Genomic DNA, 26,841 nt, shown 5'->3' with positions numbered 1-26,841 from the left:
GACGAGGTTCCTCAGGTTACAATGCAACAAACTGAATTGCACAGTGCTTATTTATTAACACGCTTAACTGTTTTTAGCACATATATTTACTATATATTTGTAACTCAACTAGTGATTGCCAGATGATGACGTTTACAATGGCGATGTAAAAGTAAACATTAAACGTTGAACTTAAATCCTAATAGTAACCCAATGCCGTTACAACAATTGTCCACAAGATGGCGTTAACCACATATCCAATTGACTCAATACAGCACTATTGTGTGAGTGATGGTGAGCAAATCTGTAGTCTACTGCCTCGACAAAGATGGCCTGATGTTTTTTATATTTTTAATCCTTATATTCAATCTGATTGTTTCCTCCCTACTGTTTCGCTGTGTGTAAATCACGAGTTTGACCCCTTTCCCCTTTCTTACAGCTTTCCTCAATTTCTCTGCTCTTGACGTTCATCCGGCAGACCACAATTGAGCTCCTGTGTAATTACAGCCCATTGGTCGCTGAGCATGACATTTTTGTACCCTGATGCAAGTCCACGCGTCTGGACTGGTGAATCCTTTGCCATCTTATCTGGCAGACAAACAACTGGGACAGCAAATATGAAAGTAAGAGCTGTGATCAAGAGACAGAACGAGGTCAAGACGGACATTACTGGAAAAAGAAAGCTTTTATATACAAATCCTCATTATGGGGGCCCAAAAAAATGCGTAATGCCACTTTTACGTCCAAGGCATTCGATTTGGTGCTTAACAAAGAAAATAGAGCTGCTGCAACTCCTGCAGAGGTTTCCTCTGGCCACTAGAGGGCACTAGGCTATTGGTGGCGACCTCTTGGTGCATAATGTTTTTCCGGGTCTTGTCTTCTCCAGAGCTTAATGTGTAACTCGTATGGCATTGCAAACTTTAAAGTGCAAACTTTTAAGTGGTTCCATTTCATTTATTAGTTGTGTGTTGCTAGTGTCCCCTACATATTGACTATTTTTTTAAATTTGTTTCAGAACCCATAGTAGCAGCTGGAGGACCACCTGCGTCTTCTCCAGAGCTGAGGTCAATAGTACCAACCAGTTAGCTGAGCAAGACCGTTCCTGGTAAGAAGTACCCTGTAAAAGCAATATTCTTTTGCCCTGTAAGCAGTCCTCTCCCACCATCCCACGCATGCTTCTCCTCCACCGTGAAACCGCATAGGACTTTGTGTCCGGCACTCAACACACAGACATACTAAGCTCCTCTTTCATAGACTATGGCCTCTCTGATCTCGGCACGTCTGGTTGACTTTCGTCTGGATTCAATATGTTCCTCTGTTGTCACGTGGCCGCACCTTCTATAGATTTCCTCTCATTGCAGGGCAAAGCTAGAAGGAAACCTGAGATGGAGACGCGATCAAAGCAATCTTGCCACTCGCTATGATTTTGGCCTCACATGGACCCCACTCCAGTACCCCCCCCCCCCCCCCCCCACCACCTCCCTTCTTTGTGATGACATCTTTGCACTTATGGAAACCAGATGCGGCAGTAAAAGAAGAGCTCTGGAGAGAAAGAAAAAAAAATATAGGTATCAGGTTGTAGGATAGATACCTCGTGATCAGCGTGCGGAGAAAAGGGCTCAGGCTTAAAATGAGTGCAATGCTTACAAGTTCCCATCGGGAGGGGGCTTTCCTTGTGGATACGACAACTAGGTCAGCATGACGCCAGGTGGCCTTAGCACATAACCAGGAAGGAGAGCTTGAATCAGCATTTTATGTCAGAGGTGTTTTCCTGCTAGGCTTGAGGGGCATAACTAGCCGCATGAGGCGGATGGTTTTTGGAGAAAAGGCAAATGTTGATGGTTCAACTTCCTTGCACCTGCATTTTTGTTCCACCCACACAATAGTGGACCACGCCCGACACAAAACCTCATTTTGCCTCGTTTTGACACTTAAGAGTCATCTGGGGGAGGCCAATGGTGAACGAAAGTGCATTGCTGAGAAAGTCTATTCTACTATGGTAAACCATGAAATAAATCATCCATTTGAAGCATACACCCATCCAGAGTATAATTGATATTTTTCCAAAACTCAGCTGGGATGCCTGCATGATGCACATTATATGCGTTAGATTGGAAAAAAAAAAATCGAAAGAACAATAATCGCAAAGCCTTGTGTTCCCTATTTGCGGTCCTGCTGCACGTAGCAGGATGTGGCAGACGTTTAATAGATGCAAATGAAATCCATGTGTAGCCTTTGAGGCCACTTGCCAGGATTCATATGAACTACCTCACCCGACATCCTTGTTGCTAGGCAGAGGTCAACAGTCATTCTCATTTTAATAGGGAAGTTACCCAGGCTGAGCTTTGTCCTGCCATTCCCCCTTTTTCTATACTCCTCGGCCATTTTATGAGGCACAATGGACCAGAGCAGAACCTCCTCCAATAGGAAATTTCCACTCATCAGCAAGCAGGCCAAATACATTAAACTGAAACAGGAAGTGTCCTGCAATGAGATAAAGTCTTAAATCACTTATTAATGAGACTTGTGACATTAGACACGAGGCCACATAGTGACTTTCCAGTCAACATGTAATCTAGCAACTTTTTGTTTTATGCTGGTTGGAAAAGTGGGTCGTTTTGTCGAGAGAAAAACTTCTCCAGTTACACAAAGAAGGGGGGGGAAGGAAACTATGCAGAGTCGTGCTGATTCTTGCCTTCCCTTTGCAGAATCAGCAGGGAAAGACAGAAAACACATTTGAAAAGCACTATTTGAGTTCTTGTTTGTGCACCATGACACAATCTATTTGTTGACTGCTTTGACCTATTAATGACACGACCTGCTGTGCATGTGATTCTGGGGATGCAGTTGCATTTCCAGATGTAGCTCATGGAATTCTGCATTATTTCTGCTCTCCAAATGGGGATTTAAATCCCGCCCCCCCCCCCCCTCTACACCACACACTCCTCCTCTATCCTGCAAAGGGCCTCGTGACTTCCCCCCCCCCCCCCCCCCCCACACACACACGCACTCTCGCCCCCAGCCCATATTCTTCAAAATAATTCAGCAAACCAGAGACAACGGGGCGCCTTTTTTTTTATTAAGAAAATAACAGATGATTATTATTGCATTAAAGTGGTATGTTGCCATAACACATCATAGATTTGTTTACCCACCCAAATTGTCATTCACATTCATTGCGACGGTTATGTGACAGTTTTTGGTCATTTTGAAGTAGGTTGAGGCCTGCAATTGTTTTTTTTATTTTTTTTTTACTTTTATTATCTGGAAGACGTACCCACTGGTCTAATAAAACATGCAAACGCTGAGTGCATATTCGACATACACGCATGACCCCATTTACTGAATCAAATGCTTACCAACTATAACAAATGCTAAAAAAAAGACCAAAATCTCACATGTTGCTCCAACCATACAACTAAGATATGTTTTTCTGCTACGCAACGGGCCGATCATTTTTATCCCTGTTTCTACTTAGGATTTGGACGCATTCCTCACTTTCCAACCCAATTCCTGGGCCTGACATTTTCCAAGCCACGTTAATGGAGAGTGGAGTGGCTGGGGAGCAAGAAAGCTGGAGGTCCAGGAGGACAGTGAAGATCAGAAGGAGGGCATAAAAAAAAAGGTAACATCCTTGATTTGAAATCTTGCATTATGTGGTAACACACAGATCAAAGCAGTAGTGTCAAATAAAACTCACACCACACCAATACTTTTGATATGTCTTTATTTTGTTAGGAAATGTCCAAAATGTAAAGAACACAGACACAATCTCATTGCGAAAAAGGAGATGGTTCCCATTATTATCATCATCACTAGTATCATCATCATTGCTGTGCGAGTTCTCTTAAACCCGTGACGAGTAAAATTAGCACCATACTGTAAAATGGTAAACAATGAAAAATGGAAGCCATTTTTTCCAGATTTTGGATTTATTACATTTGAAGATAAAATAAAAACAATCAAGTTTCATTAACAAATAATCACCCGCGTGCGTCCCCAGTTCACTATTCCCCACAAATAAAATTAAGGCCACTTTCAAAACGGTATGTCACTGTCCAGCAGGACTTTTTAATGACAATGTACAAAAACGCATTCATTACACAGACAACAACAATAATAGTAATAGTCATAATAATAATGACGACATCAGCATTTATAGAAAAAGGGAAAACAGACTTTATTGCTCATACTGATGGTTTTCGTTCCCTTTTATGGTTCACACTGGCTCGGTTCTGATTTACTGGAAGCTTAAAAAACACAATGACTGTGGTTGAAAGAAAATGTGCTTTTTGCGTGTGTGTGTGTTTGTGTGTGTGTGTGTGTGTGTGTGTGTGTGTGTGTGTGTGTGTGTGTGTGCAAAAGGAACCGTGTGTGTGTGTGTGTTTGTGTGTGTGTTGTACAGTATATTGCTGGTGCGCGGGGGTGTCAAGCACACAATTTGCTTACACGAGGAACATGCTCCAATCGTATGCCACGAAGAGGCCACAATCGCTGAGCGATGACATCGACTTGACAAGTAGACATTGAAAAAGGCTAAAACAAACAAACAGCCGTGAGCTGGCGTCAATCCCCACAAGGACAGAGAACCAAATGGAAGGCCCGAGTGGTTGCGTGCGTGACGGAGCAAAAAAAAAAAAAAGAACCTCGCAGTGGTTTCAAACAATGAAGTGCGTTGCTCTTCTTCACATTTGATCTTATTTTGTCCCAACATCACCTTCCATTTGTTTCTCTTTCGATCCCTGTCGTACGATCCTCCTCTCCTGTTCCAACTACACCTTGTCCAGTAAGGAACGTTGGCAGTAGAGGAGTCGGCGAGGAGTGCCGTAGCGACGGAGAAAAACTAAAGCGGCCAGCGTTGCGATCACACACACCAACAGCAACAAAGGAATCACCACGGCTGCCGCCCCCACGCCGCTTCCCGCCCTTCCTTCCTCGTCCACCTCGATAATGATCACTTCCGTATCCTCCACTTCCTCTTCCCGATTCACCTTTGTCTCGGTTTCTTCTCTCTCTCTCTCCCTCTCTCTCTCCCTCTCCTTGTCTGTCTCCCTGTCTCGGCTTCTGTCCTTATCGTCGTCGTTGTGGTCCCGTTCCTTGTCTTTGTCGTGGCCGCCTCTTCCTCCGTCCGTCTTGGGGTCTTCGTTGGGACAACCCATCCAATCACGCAAAGCTGATTTTGGGTAGCCGGGCTCCACTCGCATCATCTGATTGTTGAACTTCCAATACTTGTTGGCTTTATAAAAGTAGGTGTACGCTGAGGAGGAAAGGTACACATCATTTTTCGTGCGTTCTGTTCAATCTTTGAGGTTTCGCTGCATATTCTCGTCTTTGTTTGCTGATATTGCATGAAAGCAATCAACACTTCAAAATTGTCTTCATACTTTGAAAGCATATGAGCTGATCTGCAGAAACACCACTTACCCTGATCTTTGCTCATGAAGGCTGACTTGATATTGTCGGGCACTCCTTGCCAGACATTAATGGGCCTTGGATAACCATCGTCGACACTCCGCGACGCTTCGTTAAAACGGTAATACCTACGCAAAGGAAACCCAAAGGGATGTCACCTCATAAACTATGTTCCGATTCCAAAGTCGAGAAAAAGTTTTAGACTGACTTGTCTCCTCTGAAGAAGTACGTCTGTCCAGTGGGAGTGTAATAAAGTGCGGCGTCAATCCGATCTTTAGGGAGCCCGGTCCCCATTTCTCTTAGCTTCTTGGGATAGTCAGGATCGCGAATGGATTCAGTAAACACCCAGTATTTGTCACCTAATCGGAGAGGGGAGATGCAAATATTATTTCTTTGGAATAAACCACTGGATATTTTTTTTGTCAAATATGAACCTTTAAAGAAAGCAAATGTCCCATCCCCTCTTTCAAAAGCAGCGTCGATAACAGTAGGAAGTCCCCTCCAGAAGTGACCCATAGGCATGGGGTAGCCATCCATTATTTGGTTGTCACGAATTCGCCAGAACCACTTATCCTGAACGGAAGGAAAACAAAACGTCATTTTTGTAACAACCCCCCAAACGTGTTCAAACAAGATCTATCTTGTTTACCTTGAACACAAACATTTCTCCTCTGAAGATGGAGATGGTGTCAAAGTGTCCATCGCAAATATTTGGGCCATGATGAGGTTTGTCTGGTGAATAGCCGGGAGTTGAGTCAGTTGGAATTCGAGGTGTCACAAATGGGGGCTGAGGACCTGATCCCGAACCTGGAAAGGAAAATAGTTATAGTTCTCTCCCGCCTGCTTCGGAAAACTTCAGTACATAATCTCCAGCGAGATGTTCAAAATTTATTACCCACCGTAAAGCTGTTGTATGCCTCTGACGTCATCTTCGGGAATTTGGAAGTTGTCAGTGTCCATCCATTGGTAAAAGGGAGCCATAATGGCTGAGGGGTCACTGGAATGCTCCATACCGAGAGCATGGCCCAACTCGTGCACGGCAACCAGGAATATATCATTGCCTGTAGGCAGCAAAACGTACCATCAGTAAAAATGACCTCTCGAGCATTGGCAACGCGTTAAAAGTTCGTAGAGCTATAGCGAGGCAAGTAGCCAAAGGTTAGTAAAGGTTTGACAATATGGAAAGTCATTTGTCATACAGTGCTAGGCCCAACCAATAACTAACTTTGGTAGCACCCAAATGCCCACGAGTACTTTTGAGTAACGAGTAGTTGTCCAATTGTTACAAAGCGTTTAATTCATACCGCAATGTAGTTGAATGCCATTTTCAAATCTCCAAAGCAGCAATTAGACGGATACACAATTCATGGACTTTACGCAACAATGGCCTTGCCATATTTTGTGGGCGACTTGGAGGTGACTCACAAGCACATAAATAACGTAACCCGTCTGTAAAGTACAAGATGTGCTAACACTTGCACGTCAAGTCAAGTTTATTTATCCAGCCCTAAATCACAAGCAGTCTCAAAGGGCTTCACAAATCGACACTTCTTCTCAAAGCATCCCGTGATCTTAAGCTCCCACGTCATGTGAAGAGTGACTCAAGGCAATTCAGGAATAAACACTTCCCCATCTCTATAGCATAACTCCCTCATACCAATACGAGGTAGAACATGTTGGCGCTTGTACCGCCCACACACCACAAGTTTCCCTAGAGTTAGGCTCCTTACCCATCAGATCCCGGTTCCCAGTAGTCCAAGGCTCAGCTGAATCAAAGTGGGTGTCACCCCCGATGCCGGCACCGGGGAAGTAAGCGTGTGCCAGGAAGCCTCCCTCACCGTCAAAAGGGCTACTGTCGCCGTGGAAACCCTCACCGAACATGATCATGATATCCGCAAACTCCTCTACCTTGTCCCGGATGTAATGGTAGGGAATCTCAGTGAATCGCAGCGGGGTGACGCTCTCCCACACCTTGAAAGCTTTCTTGATGGCCTCGTGGGTCTCGTACTCGCCCACCTTTGGTGTGTAATTCTGTATTCTGAGGAAAGTCAAATATTGTCTTTTAAAAAGTTGGAAAATGATGGCGCAATACTGGTAATGTTCTTTTAGTGTCGGCGGTATTTTATTATTGTAACAGCTCATGATTATTTTTAAAGCCAGCAATGACATTATGGCTCTCGATAGTTCTCCCTGTTTTGCCAAAAAGACAACGTATCGTAAATAACTGTAGCCCCCCCCCCCCCACACACAAATTCCGCCTAGACACAACAGGCCACACAACTGGGACCCGGAAAGTCTGAATCACTTACGAAAATGTGATTTGGTTCTTAGTCCACTTCAGACCCTGGATGGCATAACGCTTTCTCCTCAAGCTGGTCTTCAACTCTGCACCAAACTTGTCCGGCACACCGCAGCGAGGTCGTTGCATTGCCCTGTCAAACATCACATTTGTACTCATGGGCGTATCATGGAAATGAATTTTCTCAAGAGTGAAACGGGCTTCTCACTCGATGGTGTTGGTGTCAAAAGAACCGGTGACCGTGAGGCCGTAGAACCTCTGCATGGCGGCGATGGCTGAGGAAACGGACTGAGGGGAACGCTGATTGTGGGTCCGCATGTCCCCTGGGGGAAGGTAACCATATTGTTGCAGCCAAGACTGCAAAAAAAAAAAAAAAACACGTTATGGCGCTCATAAAAACAATGACAAAACCAAAGAAGAAAATGACTCCAAACAGACTGAAATAAAAATCCCCAACAACACAAACACAAGACATCTTGAACTTTGACCAGGATAATAAAACAGAATGTGTTTGGATGCCGCCGATCACGCGAACCTCATGTTGAAATATTAAGTGCAGCTGTTGTGCAAATAAATAATTCCACACTGATTCACAAAAGAAGTTTGTTTTGGTGTGTTGGTGCCAACAGCAGCAGCAGCATCATCATCATTTGAAGCCTCTTTGGCATTCCTCCATTCAGTGACTAACTCCAAAATCCATTCGACCATCAACTGTCAGCCAGTGTCGAAATCGAACTTTTAAAGTCAAAACAGGTCTAAAGCGCTGCAAACACAGCTCAAGTTTCAACAAAACCGCCTGAGGAAATTCCCTTTTTAAAGTCAAACATTAGCAAGACTTTTTCTTGCAAGTTACTCTTTTACATTTGGTGTCAGCGCTGCCATGGTCATCAAGTTCTTCAGAGTTCTCATGCTGAACTTGACCTTACTTTCCCTGGAAAAACCGATTTCACCGCAGCACTAGCTTGACGTCTGGAGAGACGCCAGCGGCTTTGCTCAGCAAATCTCCCACGCAGCTTTTTTCCCCCCTCTGTGACCGAAAGTAAAAAAAAATAACATTGAACCTATTGTGAAGGCAAAACTAAACCCACTGTGATATATATTTTTTTTATATAATATCACGTGATATGAAGAGTTTATCATTTTTGAATTCCAACGCGGTGTGCTGAGATCACGGGCGTGGTGGCCATCAGGAATTTCAGGAGTGTTCCATTTCAGGGCCGGTCACTCCAGATGTCGATTACGTTTTCGCACATTCCAATGCTTGGTATTTATTTTTACAAAATATTTTAACTGAGGAAGAGATTTTGATAGCATGATTCCCTTGACCTAATTTGTACATATTGAAACCTGTTTGAGTCACTGTTCACACTGCAAGCAAATGAAACCCAGATTGGATTTTCTTGGCCCATATGCGACCTATGACCCAACTTCCCCTTCTCCAGAGATTGAAAAGCCTCCCAAAAGTATTTCTCCCTCCTCTTGCATTACTCTCCTGTCAATATGAGATGATAAAAAAAAATGTTCCCCTACACACTGGACCACATTTAATCACTACGTACTTCTTCTGCATATGCAGGTCACACCAAAAAATCCGAGATCCGAATCCCAGGACTCAGAAATGAGAGGCACATGAGGCCACCGCAGCAAAATGAGAGAGAGAGAGCGAGAGGGAGGGAAAGACGGAGAGTCCCAGGCTGAGACTGAGGCCTCGGGCAAACCTCAGCAGATGGTTGGAGTGGCGCTTCGACGTCAGTCAGTAATTAAAACAGGGACCTCTGCATCCAGCGTTGCATCCAAACCTCAAAGTCTGTCTTTGCCTCATCACTCCACCCATTCTCCTCCGTGGAAAACCCAGCGGCCTCAGACCACACCCAGAGAAAGCCTATCAATCATTCCGCTAAAGCCCATCTGCTGTTGGTTGATACTCGGGTGGACATGCTAGTCGTAGCTTCTTCTCTGAAAAACCATTTGTGCACATGGGTGAGCTAACCTCCTTAAATATATGCTTGGGTCTTGTAGGTTTACAGTACACTAGTAGAGAAAGAACTGATTCTGATCCAACTTGACCGAGTTTGGCATGAAGTGGCTTTAATTTCTTACTCTTGGTGTGTGTCAGGGAGACATGGAGGTTTGAGTGTTTACACTATTTTACCTTTGAATGAGCCCTTTCTGGTTGTGACTCAAACATGGGGCAGAAGTGGACACACATAAAGACTCAGTGTCTCATTGCACACGAATTTGGGGAAAAAGACGAGGGGATGTGATGACGGATTGTGGCAAACGTAATTGCGAACGGTGGATCATGAATAATCCAATTGATGGATAATTGAATTCAAAACTACAATTGATAATTCATTTTAAACTGACAGTTGGTTTCACTTTAACAGCTGCATTTTTTAGGTGTATAGAGCAAAATGATGTCATAATAATAAATATTTCAAAGGAAATTGATAAACAGATGAAGAGGAATTTTTGTGGGATTAAAGAAAAATCGTTTTGGAGCTGAACAGGAAAAGTGGATCAACTGTCACATGACTGTGACAGAAATGCAGCTGTACCACAGATGGTCCAACTGTGACTTTTGTTTTTAAATTTTTCCAGCGAGCTTTAACTGAGTATGCTTTACAGGTCCAAAAATTAAATGAACACAGACAATTTAGTACATCTTGAAAAACTTTACTAATATACAGAAAGGCTGGCTATTTGTTATGATTAGTACAGTATAAATTAAAAAAAGGGTATTCAAATAAATTAAAACGGCTGCAAAATAAATTGTGTGAGGCTCACACAAATCAACTTTCCATTTGACCTTGGACCTTTTTAACTTAAGCCAGCGTAGACCAACCGCAGTTTAGTTGGGGAACACTTCAATTTGGGATTTTTCTATGGGGGAAAAGTCATGTTCGACCTCACAGGTTCGTCTGCACAAGGAAACTGCTGTATTTGAGACTTTGTCACACACGTACTCGTTTATTTATTTATTTTTTTCTAACTCACTCAAAAGACTGCTGTTGTATGACAGAGTACTTGTTTGTGCTTTAGTGCTCCCATCCATCTTTATAAAGGCCTTTGCATGTGACGTAAAAAAAAAAAAAAAGTCTTATTCACTTTTGAACGATGCTATTTTTAAACCGCTAATAAGCTAAGTAACTTAAGAGGTGGTACGAAACGGAAACGGTCACTATGCAGACGATGACTGTCAACACTAATAAAAGGCTTTTGAAGTGGAATATGTGAAAGTGCCGCTTGGAAACAGTTTTTACGTAAATGTCGACAGATTTATTTCATTTTAATTCCTCAGATCAAACATGCATAGTCAGCGGTTTGAAATTTACAGTTAACAACCACCCACATGGATGACTAGGTATGGTCAGGAATCAAAGGGGAGGATGTCCGTTTTGCATAGGAAGGGAGTTAGCATGAGGGATAGCGCGTCAGTACAGAACGACAGAGTCACTTGTTCCATCCAGGCCGAGCCAATGGAAAAAAAAAAGGGCGATCTACAGTGATGCATGCTAGTCATCCAGTTGCCCCTCACGCTGCTATCCTGAAAATTATATTACATTATTGCGCCCGTCAGTTGTCATACTTATTATAGGCTACTTGCAAACTAGCGTAATGTGCACACACACATTTTAAAGTCTAATCTCGCAAGTGACGTTAACAAATTTCTCTCTGGCCAAGGACAATAAGGTTTCACAAAAAGAGTAGACGTCACTTCTAATGGCATTTTTCAGAGCTACACTTCCCTTTTAGTGAGGTTACCACTTTGGATATGACCTCATTTCCTGTAACATCAATCTCTCCTCAGGGATCCAGCCTTCGGGCCACCCAGCCTTTATGACCGGGGTGTGTCTTTGTCTATAACATAACACAATGAAAAAATAACCTAACATCCTTCCTTCTTTCCTGTCTTTCTTCTTTGTCAGTGCAAAAAAAAAAAAAATCAACTATATGTCCCACACAGAGGCTTTATTATACTATTATGTATGCATGGATACTATGACTTGTTCATCTAGATAATTCCTTTTCTATCTTTCTTCAAAGATTGCATCAGTCACATGGCCACAATGTCTTCTTTTGTGTTCTGCAACAGCCCCCTCACTGTCCTCGGCGGATATTCCCCCATTTCACATCATTCCTTAAAATGATCTCATAAGGCAGCCATTCCTTTAAACATTTTTTGGGATGTCTATAGGAACAGATCTCTACTTGTACAAATGCATAATGTCATGCAATCTTGTTAACACGACAAGGTGTTTTATTGGCTGAGCAAAAAACCAAAATGCCCACTTCCTTTTTTAGAGTCAATTAGTCAAACTATAGGAAATGACTTCATCGGCCGTGTCCGGTGTCAGTGAGTGTTTATTACAATGACACAAAGCTGCTGACCACTTGCAAAATGAACATCCTCAGTGTAACACTGTAATTAGTTCAATATATCCCTTGTTGTATCCAGGCAGCTCTGTTCAATAATTGTTACATTTTATAATGTAATGACGCTTCTCGAATTATCCTGCAACTTGGCAGCCATTTGCAATTCAACGAAAACAGCATCGAGAAGAATTCTGCTAAAATTTGACAGTTGGTGAGGTTTATTAATAACATTGGTTAAGTCAACATATCACATTTTGGTGCAAATCCAGAAAAAAAAGGATCAAAAGAAATTATTTGCCATTTAACTCTCAATGGAATGATTCATTTATCCCCTTGAATTCAAGTTTTTAGGTTAGCCTTCCAATGTGTTAGGTTTTAATTAAAATTTATGACTTAACTGGCTTTTTTTCTCGAAATGTTTTTTTTTGTGAGACCTCCACATAAAAAAACATTCATCACCCTAGCAAATTATGGCCTGGGGGCCACATCTGGTCCACACTCAGGCTCTGAGTGGCCCTTGCAGAAACCATGAAGTAATTAAAAAAAAAAAAAAAACAATATAAAGTGATTTAATCTTGAAAGTTGAGCTTATATGCGCACACTTTGTCGTTGCAAGGCTTTGAGAAATGTTGTGACTGTCCTGCACATATAACAAACATATGCAAACTCTAAACTGTTAAATCATCTCTGGTTTCAAACTTGGTCTCTGAATTTGCTCTTGTGTTTACATTTGAATCATAAATCGTCCCTTTCCTTTGGCGTTTGAATTTAGGTCAGCAGAGCTAATGTAACATTCTTCCACTAGGGCAGCTGGAATAATAATAAAGATATTTGACACCAGTGGCTGATCAAAGCAATAATGCTGGCTGTCCGTTGACTTCATAATTATTCTAAAAAGACAGAAAAATATGAAAAGCTGCTGCTCCTTATCAGTGAGCTGTGTTTTTCCACAGCTGACTCTTTCTCAGAAACGCTGAAGTACGTCTCCTAGACTGCTGAGCCGTAACTTAAGACAGATGTCAACAATTACATTTCCCCATCCCCCTAAATATTAACGGAGCCACAGTTCTCAAATCCCCCTCCCGTGCCCACAAAAATTGTCTCTGACTCTGCCCCGACCACAATACAAACTCAGATTTCTGCCCATTTACGTTCTCATGCTTTCTTACTTTTGCATCCTCAGCACTCCTCAGCGTTTTTCATGAGCGCTAATTGTGCTCATGGGCTGTTTCCGCTAACCCGGGTCATAGCCCTTCCCATTTTGCACAATGCCAACAACAAGTGACTTTTGCTGACGTTATTGTCCTTTACTCATGTTGTTTTAACATGGACGGCAAAAAAAATATGATAAACTCTCGCATTAAAACAACTTACTGTCTGTAACCCATAATCATCCTTTTTTTTCTCATTTTTTTATCTTCATAAGAGTGACTGCTGATATAGTCAAGCATTAAAACTTTTGCTTTTTGTGTGCAATAGTTGCGACCTTTTGCAGTGAATTGAAGAAAAAAACATTAGTAAACAAATGAAAGCATACCATTTGGGAGGATAAGCTAGTATTTCATATTTTAAATAGTATTTAATAGTTCCTACAGTATTAAACGTTTTACACAGCAACAATAATATCAAAAAATATTTCTTTAGATTTTTTTGACAAAACGAGCAAATGACGTCACACAATACCTGAGCATACCTTATAGTCACACCATTAGGGGAGCATCAAAGAACTAGGTATACTTGTTTTTTGTTTTTTTCCTTAGGCTTTAACCTCAATAAGGAATGTACAAAGTTGTAATTGGACTTCACATCATCATACACATATTTTTCAGATTTTTTTTTTTACTTCTTATCACACTTGAATGAAACGTGGAAAAACAATTAAATTGTTTAAACTTAATGTTAAAAGTGGTTCGCTTGTTTTTACACGTTTATGACAGCTAAGTTACAGAAAATGCCTGAGTTTTTTTTTTTTTTTTTACTCTTACTCACCTCAGGATTGACTTTTCTCGCCGTCCCCGCCTGTGTGCTCGCGTTCAACACCACCGCCAGCAGCAGCAGTCGCGCCAGCAGTTTCAGCCTCCACCGTGCCATCTCGTTACTCTAGTCAAACTATTATCAAGAGGTCGTTTTGTCTTTAAATTTGACGCAATCCGCACGTCGTCAAAACATGCTTCAAAAATAAACTCAGTATGTAACACAAATAGAAAGGAAAGAAAGCTTGCGGATTCCTGACGGCTACCAGCGCCTGCAACTTCTACAATTACTTCAAGTTAGTTAGAAACAACATGCATTCTTCTCGTGTTTTACTTGAAGCTTCTGAAGACTAGAGGAGGAGAAAAAAAAGTCCGTTATTTTGGTCGAAATGCTGAACTTGTGTCCCCTTTTTTTTAGCCGCAACCCCTTTTCCTATCACCTCCAAGTATACGTGGTGGTAGTTTGCAACGCCCCCCGCAGCCTGTCAGGAAAATGCCCGCCCTCGAGCTTGCGCGCAACAACGATGTCTTTATTATTATTTCTTTTTTTTTTTTGCGAAGTGACCCTAAATACGCCATCGCACTACCTGAGCTTGCAGAGTGACAAAATAGTATTAAAAACGGAGCAAGTTAATTGGTTGTAATTGTCATTATTTTATACTGGAAGGGACGACTTATCAAATAAAACGGATATCCACGGGCTCTTTTTTTTTTTTTTAGTTTCGTTCACGGGATTTATTCCAAATCTGCATTATACCACATGCATGCCCCTTTAGGTTCCCTTGATTATTAAGACTGACCATAAATACTGTTCGACAAATGTGAATGTACTGAAATACATCTTAGGGCGACTTAAAGGAGACATTGCGCCATCTATCGCTCACGTTCTACTAAACTAATAATTATAAAGTAAAGAATGTAAATGACGCTTTTTGTGTTGACTTCACCCTTTAAAAAAAAAAAAAAAAAAGATAGTTCTTTTCGGTTGTCCTTTTTTCTATTTTTTTTTAATACAGAGATAATTCATGTACATTTCACAACAAACATAAAGTTTATATCATTTGTTGTAGCTTGTGCCACCGGTTTACTTTTGCACCAAACAACATTCATCTTGTTTATGTCCTCAGTAGCTTCACAAAGACTGCAGCTGTGCTTCTGGTTAGTCCACAATGCATTATTGTACTGTAAATACGATGAATCAAAACGTAGGAGACAAACAACATAATATTCCACACAGAAATGCATTGACACAGTTGGTCTGGTTTGTTATTGCAAAGTGAAATTCTTTCTGAAGGAAGTCTCTTTTGCTTGAGCCTCTTGGTAATAGGTTAGATTTGAAAACCATACCTGAGGTAGACGTTATACCTTTCAGTGTCGAACAGAAAAAGAAACCAGATCTGACATACAACATTGATACGCTTAATTAATCAACATTAGTCTTGTCACAGCAATTACTGACAACAGATTTACTTGAATAATTGCATTTGTGTGATATACATTATGTCTGTTTTTTTTTTTTGCAATAAGACCAAACCCATTGACTCACAACTTTCACAAACAAACATTACTCTGACTATCAAAATGACAAAGCTACATGAAGGTAAAGAAGCAGTATTCAGGCATTCCAGTTCATTCATCTCCCGCTTCATTGGGCGCTCCCTTTTCCAGCTCGGATTGCAAAGGGGATTTTGCAGACTCGTTTATTTCCTGGCTGGTAGGAGTAGTATCATCGGTTGACCCAGGACTGTTGTTGAGGAAGGCTTGGTACTGGTTCCAGAAACCCGCTGCGCTTGTGGAGGCCGGAATGGTAAGGGAACCTATGGATGACTGAGCTTGGTCAGCACATGAACGACTACTGCGGGCTAAAGGGCGGCTTGCTTTGGTTACTACACCATGGTGCTTCATATGTCCCTGTGCATGATGACATAAAACAATAGCATTAGCTTCACGTAGCAATACGTCAAAAGAGCAGCACCGATGTCAAAATTCCTTTCAGTGATGGATTCAATTTTTTTTTCTTACCTTTAGTCCGCTGCGACTAGCATATGCTTTTCCGCATTCGGCGCAGCAATAGGTCTTCTTCTCGGGGCGAGCTATTGGAGATGGGAGAGTCGGGGCTAGGCTAAGAGGGACAGAAACTTCCGGTGCTTCACTTGGAGTAGATGCGTTCATCTTATTCGTACCATCGATTTGGTTGTTTCTCTCAAATGAGGCAAAATTAAAGTTCTGACCTGGGTCCCTTGTGAAAGCGGAAGCCCTATGTGATTCACTTCCTTGACTACTTTCTGCACTTTCTGAGGCTGACATCATTTTGGGGTATTCCTCAGGCACTTCTGCTCGCGTTGGTGTTGTCGGAGTACAAAACTCATCTCCGTCATCTTCCTTAGGTCCAGGTGATTGGACCCCACAGGAATCTAGGACTGGATCAGGGGTTGGAACGCCTACAGCTGTAGCAACGTCTTGATTCTGTGTTGAAGAAGAAATTGTACTCGGACAGTTATAAGCAAAGGGGGCACAATTTGGAGGTGTGCTTTGTTGATCCTGCGGATTTGATCTGGGGATTGTGACTGTTTCATCACAGTCCATAACGTCATGCAATCCAGTGGTTTGGGAAACAGGTGAAGATGATTTGGAAAGCAGGTCACCGGAGGCTTGCTCACTTCTGTCGTCTTTGTCGATACGGGAAAATTCATCCGTTTGCTGGGTGAGTGGCAGGGGGGCACTTGCACAAAGGAAAGGAGGGTCATCGGTGGGTTCTGGTGGAGTTCGTGTTGCACTATTCATGAAGGGGTCGGGGCTAAGGTCACTGGGGGGGTTGAGGTCTGCGCTACAAAAGCCAGATTTGGTAGTAGTTGCGGTGTATTGAGCATCGGAAGTCGGACATGAGTCCGTTTCTACAGTTTGGAATTGTGGAGTTGGGGAAAGGCTTGTTAGGTTACCAGGTTGAGGTGTTTTACTCTGGGGATTGCTTTGTTCACCGGTGTTGGACTCAGATTGTGACAAAGATTTAGGATTTGATTGGGCTGTCATCTCACAGGTAGAATCATCAGTGCCTACTGGGGGCAGTTGACCACCAAGGTGCATACGAATATGGTGTTGGAGTACCAGAGCATTGGTGAATTTCCGTTGGCAAAGTGGGCAAGAGTTGTGGACGCGAGCGTTGGGTGGACGAGCATGATGGGTTGCCAGATGTGAGCGTAGGCTCCCTTTGGTTGAGAAGGATCTTCCACACAACTTGCATGGGAAAGGACGTTCTCCAAGGTGCGTGGCTTGGTGTAAGCGCAGCGCTCTGGGGCAGCTCAGAACCCGAAGACACACGCCGCATTGATTGGTTGCCAAGTTATTTCCTGCACCTGTGATGCTCAGCGCTGGTAGCAAGCCCCCTGCAATGGCACTTGCATTATTGACGCCCATGCCAAGGGCAGCAACCATCTGTCGAGTGAAGTTTGAAACAGATGTGGAGACCGGGGTAGAGGAGGGTGGAGCTGCCATGATATACGTGGTAGAAGTGCTGCTATCGCTTGATTGCGCCTCCATTGTGGAGGTGGAGATAGCGGAAGAAGTCCATGGGAAAGTTGACTGAGAAGATGTCTTTTCCAGCTTCTCCACCAGCCTCTGCAACTTGGAAGTTTCAGATGTCGGTGTAGAGTTAGCTAGAGAGGACGAGGCAGTGCTTACGGCTTTATGAAATGGAGAGAAAGGGAAAGTCATGTTTGAAAAGCTGGGAGAAGCTCCTTGGTGGGAACCTGGATTTGAGGGTAACGGGTTGCAGAGCAAGCCCAAAGCCGGGTGCAGTGTTGAGTGTGGCACACTTGAGGTAGAACTCGAGGAACCTGATGGGAAAAGAAGCTTAGGTAGATGGGCTAGCTGGGAGTAAGCTGCAGGAGAAAGCATGGGAGCTTGAGGGGGGGTGTTTTCATCAGAGTTATTTGAGTGCTTTGACCCCTTCAGCAATCCTGCGATGGTAGACGGCGACGATAACGTCGCATTTGAAAGTAAGGAGGTGGCTAGCGAAGAAGACGAGGCAACTGAGGAGGTGGAGGGGGATGAGTAAGATGAGCCAGAGGCAATTGAGACTGCAGCTGCTACAGCTGCTGCCCTGTTAAGCTGAAGCAAGGAATGTGAAATCAAAGCCAGATCCACACTTGGAGCCAAGGGTAACGTGCAAGGGGTGGAGCCCCCAGATGCCCCTAGAGGGAACCCACTATTCGTACCACTGACCTCCATGTCATTTCCATACATTTCATCCTCAGGCCTATTTTTTGGCTTCTTCTCCGACATCTTCAAAGCGCTATTGTTGCAACCACTGCTACTAGTCTGACTCATATCTGTGGACGCAGTGGGCCGCAAAGCCACGCCAAACAAAGATGGTGGAAGGAGTGAAAGGGAGAGCTCTGGGTTTTGCTCACGGTGGCGTAAGAAATGCACTTTGAGGTTGCCTCTGGTGGTGAAGCGACTCAGGCACACGGGACACTGGTAGGGCCGCTCCCCGGTATGGGATCGTAGATGTATCTGCAGGGCTGAGTCGCCGCTAAAAACCTTGCCGCAAAAGCGACAAGCGTGCTGGAGACGGCTAGTACTGCTGGAGGAAGAGGTAGATGAAAGGTTGGCCCCTCCAGAGAGTGATTGCAAAGCAGATTGTGCGTTTGGGGATACCGACGAGAGGGCCGTGTTTAGGTAGGTCTTGCCGCAGTGCTCAGTCATGGAGATATCATTTGGAGTTTTCTCATTGAAATAATGGCTCGGTAGAGCCAAAGATAAAGCCAGTGGATAGGCGGAGGAAGTCATGGCAGTGGTTGAAGATGAGGAATGGTCTGAAGATTGCGTGTTGACTCTCAGGTAACTATTTAGCCCTGCATCTGCACCTTCCATTTGCGGCTTGCATGTTTGCAGGATTTGAGACAAGGCATTGTTTGATTTTGAAGGTTTGTTGGCCACTTGGGAGGGAAGTAAGCTGGAAAAACAGGCCAGGAGAGGAGCGACAGTTGTGGAAGGTTCAGTGGCAGGAGTTTGACTCGTTGGGCTGCTGGCCCGTTTGTCTTCCAGACAGAGTTGAGGTAGGGGTGGAAGAAGATGCTGAGAAGGCGTGTCTATAGAATAAGTTGCCCCACCCAGACGAAGTACCTGTCTACAGATCTCCTCGGTTATTTGCATCTGGTTAATCTGCCTTTGCTGAAGCACCCGTAGCTCTTCTAAAATAAGAGCTAGACTCAACTGGGCCCGAGTAGGAGCGGCTGAGGCCGACGCCACGCCTGGACTAGTTGTCGGAGTAACGGGGCTCGGGGGACCCTCGGGTACTCGGCTGGGGCTTCCTGGGTGTGGAGGACACATGGATGCAGAAGATGATGAAGATGAGGAGGTTGTAGTGGCTGATAGGCCCAGTTTGGGAGAGGCCATGGGGGCTCCCCTGATAGAGTCTAGGAAGCCACAAGCAGAAGATGGGTCTAAGTTTGAGTCGTCAAGAGTGAGGTGCTGGGATTTGAGCGGCTGGTCGAGGGATTGGTTTGAGGAGAGTGAATATTTTGGATCCTTTTCAGAGAGTCTGTGGGAGGTGAGCGGGCAGCTGGATACTTTGAGGAAAGAAACGATGACGAGAACGAGGGGGAATCTGGATATGACCTCACTGCTAAAGAGACACCTGGGAAAAGTAAAAAAAAAAAAAAAAGATTTGAATGTAATTAACAGCTTTAACTCCAGAGGGTTCAAAGGAGTCATATCTTAGGTCTGTGTTGCGCACTGTATTTTTTGGCCGCTTTTTTTTTTGGGGGCCAAATGTTTTGTTGCACTACGCTAAGACCGCAGTCACAGTCAAGATATAATTTAAGGACGAGCAGAAAGGCCAAGAAAAGGAGGTGGCATGCAAAGAAAATAACAACATCCTGGCAGTCAAATGACTCACAGACCAACAGGAATCTTATTTTGGCCAAAAAGGATCAAGAGACAGATGTGAGGACTCATGGCCACATAAACAGTCTTACGTCGACTGTATATGGAAAAAGCACTTTGCAAGAAGGAATGAGTGGCACAATCGAACGTGGGACTTGGGTTACTCCTGATGTTATAATATTAGGCCACATTCAGTAATAATGACAAATACCTCCTTCATGTTTGTCTTTAGATTTCATTGAGGCTATTGTGTGGCCTTTGTCTTTGAGCAAAAAGTGAAGCTGCTTGAGTTTTACAAGCCGTCAAAGCAACTAATCACTGCGGCAAGACGACAACATAAACTATCCACGACAACTGCAGCACGCCCTTGTCCCTGTTTTAGCCAGACAATGGTTTGAAATGTAAAAAATGAACTTCACACGGTCTGTTTGTGCCTTTAGTTCAAAACCCCACAATTTGTATTGTCAGTATTTCTGTTTATTATATGGAATTGTTTGTATTGGTTAATTGTACTTTATGCAATTGATTTATCCAGTCTTGAGGGGGAAAGAGTGTAGTAGTATGCGTTAGTATTGCATTTGTAGAATATGGGTTAAGCAGCAAAATTTTATCCAAATTTGATTCATCCCAGGGGCGGCCATTTTGACCCTTGCTGTCGACTGAAAATAACATCAAGTCTCAGGTCGCCACCAATCACGGCTCAGCTTCAGAATACTGAGGAGCCTATAATTTTTCCTCTTTAATTAATTTTCCACAAACAACATTCATCATAACATTGTGTTTCGATGAATTGAGCACCCTTAAAAATGCGGCGTTAAAAATTGGACTAACCCAGGAAATTGGGTCAATCTACTGGGTTGTTTGTGCAAAACAACCCAGTAGGTCAGGTCAAGTGGACCTGGGTTGTTCCAATGTTTAACCTAATTTGTGTTGTTTTCAACCCAACATTTTTAAGGGCGTATTAGTCCGAAAAAATTGGGTGGGAAACTATTTTGTGTGCAGAGTTTAGATTTTATTGTGTCAAGTTAATCAAACTGGTATTACAGATATTTTTTTTCCACCTTTATTCCCAAGTGCAGTTTCTATACTTTTTCCTTTTTAAGAACAGTAATTGAATCGTATACATTTACCAGAGTATTCTTTCACACATGTACTTGTACTTAAATACAGAGTACTTTAATGCACCATGACACACACACACACACCCTCGCCCCCCTACACGCACACACACAGCTTACTTGTTCATTTACTACTTGGTATTCAAATGGTGAGCTGAGACTCATCACCCTCTGTAGTGAATTCTAATCCTAGATGATCCAGACAGCAAACAAATCAAATTGTGTTTTTAAAATCGATGCACTTAAAGCCGAGCCTGGAATTCCTGCGCTAGATTCACAAAAGTACTTGCTCAGATGGGTGCAAATAAAATACTCCTTCATGCCGTGCAATTGTAACATAAGGTCTCTGACATGGCAAAGTGCGTCGATTCTCACGATTCAATGCTATCATTCTCCAACCCGGTAAACAAGGCGCTCGAGACGAGGTGGAATTTACAACAATGGCGTTGAGAGAGAGCACAGCTGAATGAGCATCGCCTCCTCCAACACATGATGCCAGAGAGTCGAAGCACAATGCTCCCTTTTCACCCTCACGCCGACATGTTTAACACGTGGAGAGAGATGCACTGGTTGGAGAAACAAAAGATGCATGACGAGTGAAATTATCCACAAATAAGGTCATCATGAAAATGGCGTTTTATTAATTGGAAACCCTTTGTGTTTTTATTTAAACCGAGCCAAACCCGTTGGATCTCATCTCTTCGAGCCAGGCTTTATGATCGTTCTGAGTTACATACAAATTAAGCATGACATAAACGTTTGTACAATTTGTACCAAAAAAAAAAAAAAGAGAAAAGAATAAATGACTCGGTCCATTATGTCAGCAAGATCCGGTGGTGCCATCTCACCAACCCCTACGACGACGCGGCAGGCGTGCCATGTCCGTTGTAAACACGCACACAAATATGTATGGCAGCGAAATGCGCGCCCCCGCTACTGTACGAGCACCTGTTGCACGCCGCGCGCGCCCCCACATCATAACAAGTTATGATTCATAAAATATTATGACCGGAAAAAAAATGTCCCGGATGTACAGCCCAACCCCCCTATAGGCCACCATAGGCGACACAGCTTCATGACCGGTATACAAAAATAACTTACCATGTTTCAAAGGATGATTTTGGTTGCGGAATAATAAAAAGGAGGAGAAGCTCCGGAGCTTGTATGATCGACGCCTCCTCTCAGACGGGACACTGACGCACTATTTCCCTATTCACCACCAGGGATGCGCAGTAGGATGGCTGCATTTTCACCCTCAATTATTTATCTCGCTTGTTAATCGCTTTTCTTTATTTACTGACAAATAAACAACTATTCGCGAGTGTGCTACGGTGACATCCGGGTGGGTATGACGGTGCGGATCGAGAGAGGTGGAGGCTTGTTTTTTTGTTTGTCTTTGAACGTCTCAGGGCCTGTCTGCGCTCTCTACGGGACCGTCTGTCCGTCCGTCCGCCTGTCTGCTGGTCTGTCTGTCTGTTATAATTAATGACCCTCACAGCCAGGCGATCCTTTGGGAAACTGACTACGATTACCTCCTTATTAGCTCGCAAAGTGCGTCTCTCACAAAACACGCACACACACTTCAATGGATGGCTCAGGCCAGTCAATAATAAAAGATTTGTCCCGGGATCAAATTCCAAATCATTATCACGTAAATGTAGGCTGACTTGAAAGTATAAATAGGAAGTGCAATAAAGTATTTCTATTTAGAACATCTTTATTAATATATATTATTGTTTAGCTATAGAAAAGTCAATCAAGTGTGCTGTTTAAAATCAGCAAGTAAAACAACGTGTCTTACACCTACTAAACCGCTAGATGTCGCTCAAAAACAAGCATTAGATGCATGTGACGACACGTACAGTACTGTATAACTGGAGTCACTATTTTGCATGGGTGTGGCCATTTTGGCAAATATCACAAGATTATTTTGCATTTTTAATGTTGATTGGTTTCCTGTTCTTTATTGCAATCCACGTTGTGGTATAAATGTGTGACATTCATGCCTGGCCTTCACAAAAATACGCGCTGACCATTGCTTGACATTTCAAACTATTCAGCTATTTTTTTTTATAACTTTCTATGGTTATCCTGATATGAGTTAACTTTTGGTGAAGGGCAGACTCAACTAGGGATGAATCTAAAAATCCTTTATTACAACTTTTAGAGGCAATCTTAATTTGATTTTCCCTAGATTTTTGAATGTTCAGTGTATCAGTACCTTATTGCATAAACAACATTTTCTGAGCAGTGTACTATACTTTGTATGATAGTACAAGACAATATTGCCCCCTCCCATCTCACTATCACGTGACTGGACTGAAGCCTGTGCAGACACTAAAGGAGCTACAGTAGTTGAATCCTTAAGGGATTAACCACGGGTCAGCATAGTTAGCACCACTACCTCATCGATGGCCACTGACTGCAAATACCTCTACACCTTCAGGTAGCAACCTTTTCCTATGTTATAATTTCTCAAAATATTTCTGCATGGAATACGCTACTATTCATTTCATATGTAAATATATGAGATTGGAGTTGGGTATGCAACAGATGACGGTAAACAGGTCAGCAAGCTGTCAAGGTTGATCTCCTGATCCTTCCACTTAAGACGTGTCCGTGTTTCAATCTTATTTTATGGAATGTATGCCAATGATTCCATATCTTCTTAAACTGTACTGTAACTGTTTAGAGACATTTTTTAACTAAAGATTGTCAAAATCTGTTGATTTCAGGCTCTCAAATATGCTGATTCTCTCGATAACCAATCTCAATTAATCTTTTTTGTGTGATATTGCTTAACTGTTATGTCTTTGTTTTAACTAAATAATACCAGATAAATGAAAATAATTATTTGATAAACAGTATTGGAGGATTTTCTTTAAATACGATTGACTGCAAATAAACTGGTGTCTGATTTTTCAATTAATCGTTGCGATAATTGATAGAATAATCAATTCTAAAGGTTTTCGATAGTGACAGCCCTTGTCTGTACTACTTTACTATAACGTAGAGTTGAATTAGTACTTCTATTTTTACCAGAGTGTTTCTCACACAAGACTGGTACAAATATGTTTTCCACTTTTGTAACAAGAATAATTGAGTCTTGTTTTATTTTTTAATACTAAAATTATTGCTGTGTTGTGTCTCTCTGTGTTGTTAGCACAACTTCATAAACATCACCTCATAATGGGCTCCACGACAGAAGAGTTGACCTGCTCCGTTTGCAGAGATCACTTCAGCCAGTCCCTCCCACTTCCCTGCGGTCACAGCTTCTGTCCTGCCTGCATCCGTGAGGCCTGGACTATCCACGATGAGGGCAAAGGTCATTTTACTTGCCCTCAGTGCGTGGAGGAGCACGGTCAAGTGTTGTGCGACTGCTGCTCCCCGGAAGTGGATGAAGGTCTGGTACACATGGCGGTCAAAACGTGTCTACGGTGTGAAGTGTCGCTGTGTGCAGAACACCTTAGGCATCACCTGGAAAGACCTGCATTTAGCACCCATTTGTTGGTGAACCCGCTCGGCGACCTTTCTCAGAGAAAATGCCCCGTACACACAGAGATTCTACGCTACTATTGCGCTGATGAGAAGATCTATGTGTGCTGTGACTGTCTGCTGGAGGGAACCCACGTCCAGCACAACGTCAAAGGTCTAAGACAGGTGGAAGAAGATCTAAAGGTTCGTTGTTGTTTTTTTATTTATTACCGTTAGCTTCGAAAATAATGTTGCTGTGTTTTCTCAGGTGATTCTCCAGACGCTGCTTGGAAAGTCAGAGGAGAAAGTCAAGAATGGAGAGGAAATCCTCAAAGAGTATGCCAACATCGATTCTACCGTTGCAGTGAGTAATGATGACACAAACGTAACTGATGTTCAGCATGGCAGCTTCATCAAATGCTCAAATCAAATGATCTTATGAAGGTAATCCACATCTTCTTAACTAGGACTGTCTGATGGAGGAAAATACACAAGTGGAGCGCCTGGGCTCAGAGCTGCAGGTCCAAGTGGAGAAATTGGTTGCGGCTCTAAAGGAGCTCACAGAGAAGGACAGACAGCAAATTATTGAGCGTGTGCATGAAGATTGTACTAAAGTGAAGGAGGACGTGAGCCAGACGATGAGCATCCAACACTACTTGACCTCGCTGCTAGCAGAAAGTGACCCCTTCCTACTCATCTGGGTAAGCTAGGCCACTGGGATCACGATTGGGTAATAATCTTATAGGAAATGTATGGAAATGTAGTTTGGCCACAGAATTAATTATCCTGTTGATTTGACTTTCCGCAGGCTTTTCAGTCTGATGACACAAAGTAAGTCAATGGCAGGAAGTTTTTCGATTTTTTTTTTTTAATGTACTAGCAGTGCACTAATCACAATAGTCACTTCTATACTTTACTCCAAATTAGATCCAAACAAAAAAAACATTGAAGATACGCAAATTAGCTCATCTTCTGCTCATCTTCTGCTCATCCATTGAAATGTGTGTGGGTTTTTGCTTTGCAGGTTACTAGCTGATCTTAGCAGTCCCCTTTTCACACCAGAACCTGTTAGCTTGGACAGGATGCACATTTTGGAGGACATCGAGGGAAAGTATCGAGAGTTTATCACCGCCACCCTCCGCTGCCTCAGCGAACTCAAGAGGGAGCTCTGTGAGTAAATATTAAATACAACATCAAACGTGTTTATAACTTTGACTGAAGATTTTTTTTTTTCCTTTCCTTCTGACCACAGTAACCAGTCCTCTGACTCTGGATACCAATACAGCTCATCCTCTTCTGAGCATCTCTGATGACCTGCGATTGGTCACAAGGGTTAAGACACGTCTGCCCTATGCAGATCACTCAGAACGTTTCGACCACTGGCCGCAGGTCCTCACGGTTCAGAATTTCTCCGCCGGGGCTCACTACTGGGAACTAGAAGCTGAAGGATTCTGGGATATTGCCGTCTGCTATAGGAGTATTGGACGGAAAGGGAAAGAGGGAAATTCTTTTGGGAACAACGCGGTATGTGTATATTTGTAGTCACTGCAAAAAAATTATCTAAAAATTGATCAATGATGTATTAATTCTTTTTTTTTTTTTGCCACTGTATTTTTTAAACTATTTTTTTTTCTCCAGTTTTCATGGAGTTTGACCCAACAACATGACAGGAAACTGGCTGCTTGGCACGACCGCAAGAAAACACGTCTCGCATACAAAATGACTGGCAACCGTGTTGCAGTCGCTGTGGACTACAGTGCTGGCACCATCACCTTCTCTGAAGTTGGATCGGCTAATAACCTAACTCACGTCCACACTTTCTGGACCACGTTCACTGAACCAGTGTCCTTAGGCTTTGGACTTTATAAATCAGAGCTCAACAGCTATATTTCAATTGTGAAAGTATGATGTGACCAAGGGAAGGTACAGTTTTACAGTGCTGATGTGTAGGCAATACTGTTATGGTGAGCTGGAGTGAAACGTGCTGGATATTTTATGATGAGCCTCACCTTATCAGCTTGTTTGTCAGAAGTGGCTGATAGAAATATATTATTATATATAAGCAGTTAAGAAAGCAAACATTGAAATGTGTTCCACTAACTGAAATATAATAGAACAGCTAAATTGTTGTCATTCTATACAAAAATTGGAATATATGTACGGTAAATGAATTAAGTGGTTACTTGCTCAAACTGTTGCCCTCATAAAATACTCGTTTAAGTTATATTTTGCAATTCCTGGCCTAAATGTTGAAACAGATGTTAATGAATGCATAATTAGAGAATAATAAATGAAATTAAATAAAAGAGCATTATTGAACCTT

The 26,841-nt window shown here is 42.8% G+C and overlaps 3 protein-coding genes across 5 annotated transcripts; 1 reads left to right on the top strand and 2 right to left on the bottom strand.

The window, feature by feature from the left end:
• The first annotated feature begins 528 nt into the window (after positions 1 to 528).
• Positions 529 to 26,841, top strand: trim110 (tripartite motif containing 110). Of its 3 annotated transcripts, none has more exons than XM_085930096.1 (10): positions 529 to 602; positions 995 to 1,084; positions 3,458 to 3,604; positions 24,208 to 24,722; positions 24,787 to 24,882; positions 24,986 to 25,219; positions 25,327 to 25,349; positions 25,543 to 25,688; positions 25,771 to 26,042; positions 26,157 to 26,841. In XM_085930096.1, the coding sequence occupies exons 4-10, from the start codon at positions 24,234 to 24,236 to the stop codon at positions 26,424 to 26,426; spliced, it is 1,530 nt and encodes a 509-aa protein (XP_085786222.1). In that variant the 5' UTR covers positions 529 to 602; positions 995 to 1,084; positions 3,458 to 3,604; positions 24,208 to 24,233; the 3' UTR covers positions 26,427 to 26,841. The 3 variants fall into 3 exon arrangements, with proteins under 3 accessions (XP_085786222.1, XP_085786223.1, XP_085786221.1); XM_085930097.1 differs by lacking the exon at positions 529 to 602 and adding an exon at positions 749 to 830; XM_085930095.1 differs by lacking the exon at positions 529 to 602 and having other exon boundaries at positions 846 to 1,084.
• mmp14b (matrix metallopeptidase 14b (membrane-inserted)) lies at positions 3,690 to 14,487 on the bottom strand. The gene is made up of 10 exons (XM_085930094.1): positions 14,057 to 14,487; positions 7,899 to 8,047; positions 7,701 to 7,823; positions 7,122 to 7,429; positions 6,291 to 6,452; positions 6,041 to 6,198; positions 5,826 to 5,964; positions 5,600 to 5,750; positions 5,404 to 5,519; positions 3,690 to 5,236 (listed from the first exon to the last, which is right to left on the bottom strand). Exons 1-10 carry the CDS (start codon positions 14,156 to 14,158, stop codon positions 4,752 to 4,754), a joined length of 1,893 nt encoding a protein of 630 aa, XP_085786220.1. The 5' UTR covers positions 14,159 to 14,487; the 3' UTR covers positions 3,690 to 4,751.
• sall2 (spalt-like transcription factor 2) lies at positions 15,043 to 22,323 on the bottom strand. The gene is made up of 3 exons (XM_085930093.1): positions 22,146 to 22,323; positions 16,063 to 19,678; positions 15,043 to 15,951 (listed from the first exon to the last, which is right to left on the bottom strand). The coding sequence occupies exons 2-3, from the start codon at positions 19,435 to 19,437 to the stop codon at positions 15,670 to 15,672; spliced, it is 3,657 nt and encodes a 1,218-aa protein (XP_085786219.1). The 5' UTR covers positions 19,438 to 19,678; positions 22,146 to 22,323; the 3' UTR covers positions 15,043 to 15,669.

The sequence above is a fragment of the Syngnathus leptorhynchus genome, chromosome 14 (genome assembly GCF_054491065.1).
Source record: "Syngnathus leptorhynchus isolate UIUO chromosome 14, UIUO_Slep, whole genome shotgun sequence".
NCBI lineage: Eukaryota > Metazoa > Chordata > Actinopteri > Syngnathiformes > Syngnathidae > Syngnathus > Syngnathus leptorhynchus.
Note: the sequence above shows the minus strand (reverse complement) of the source record. Positions and strands in the feature narration are given on the sequence as shown.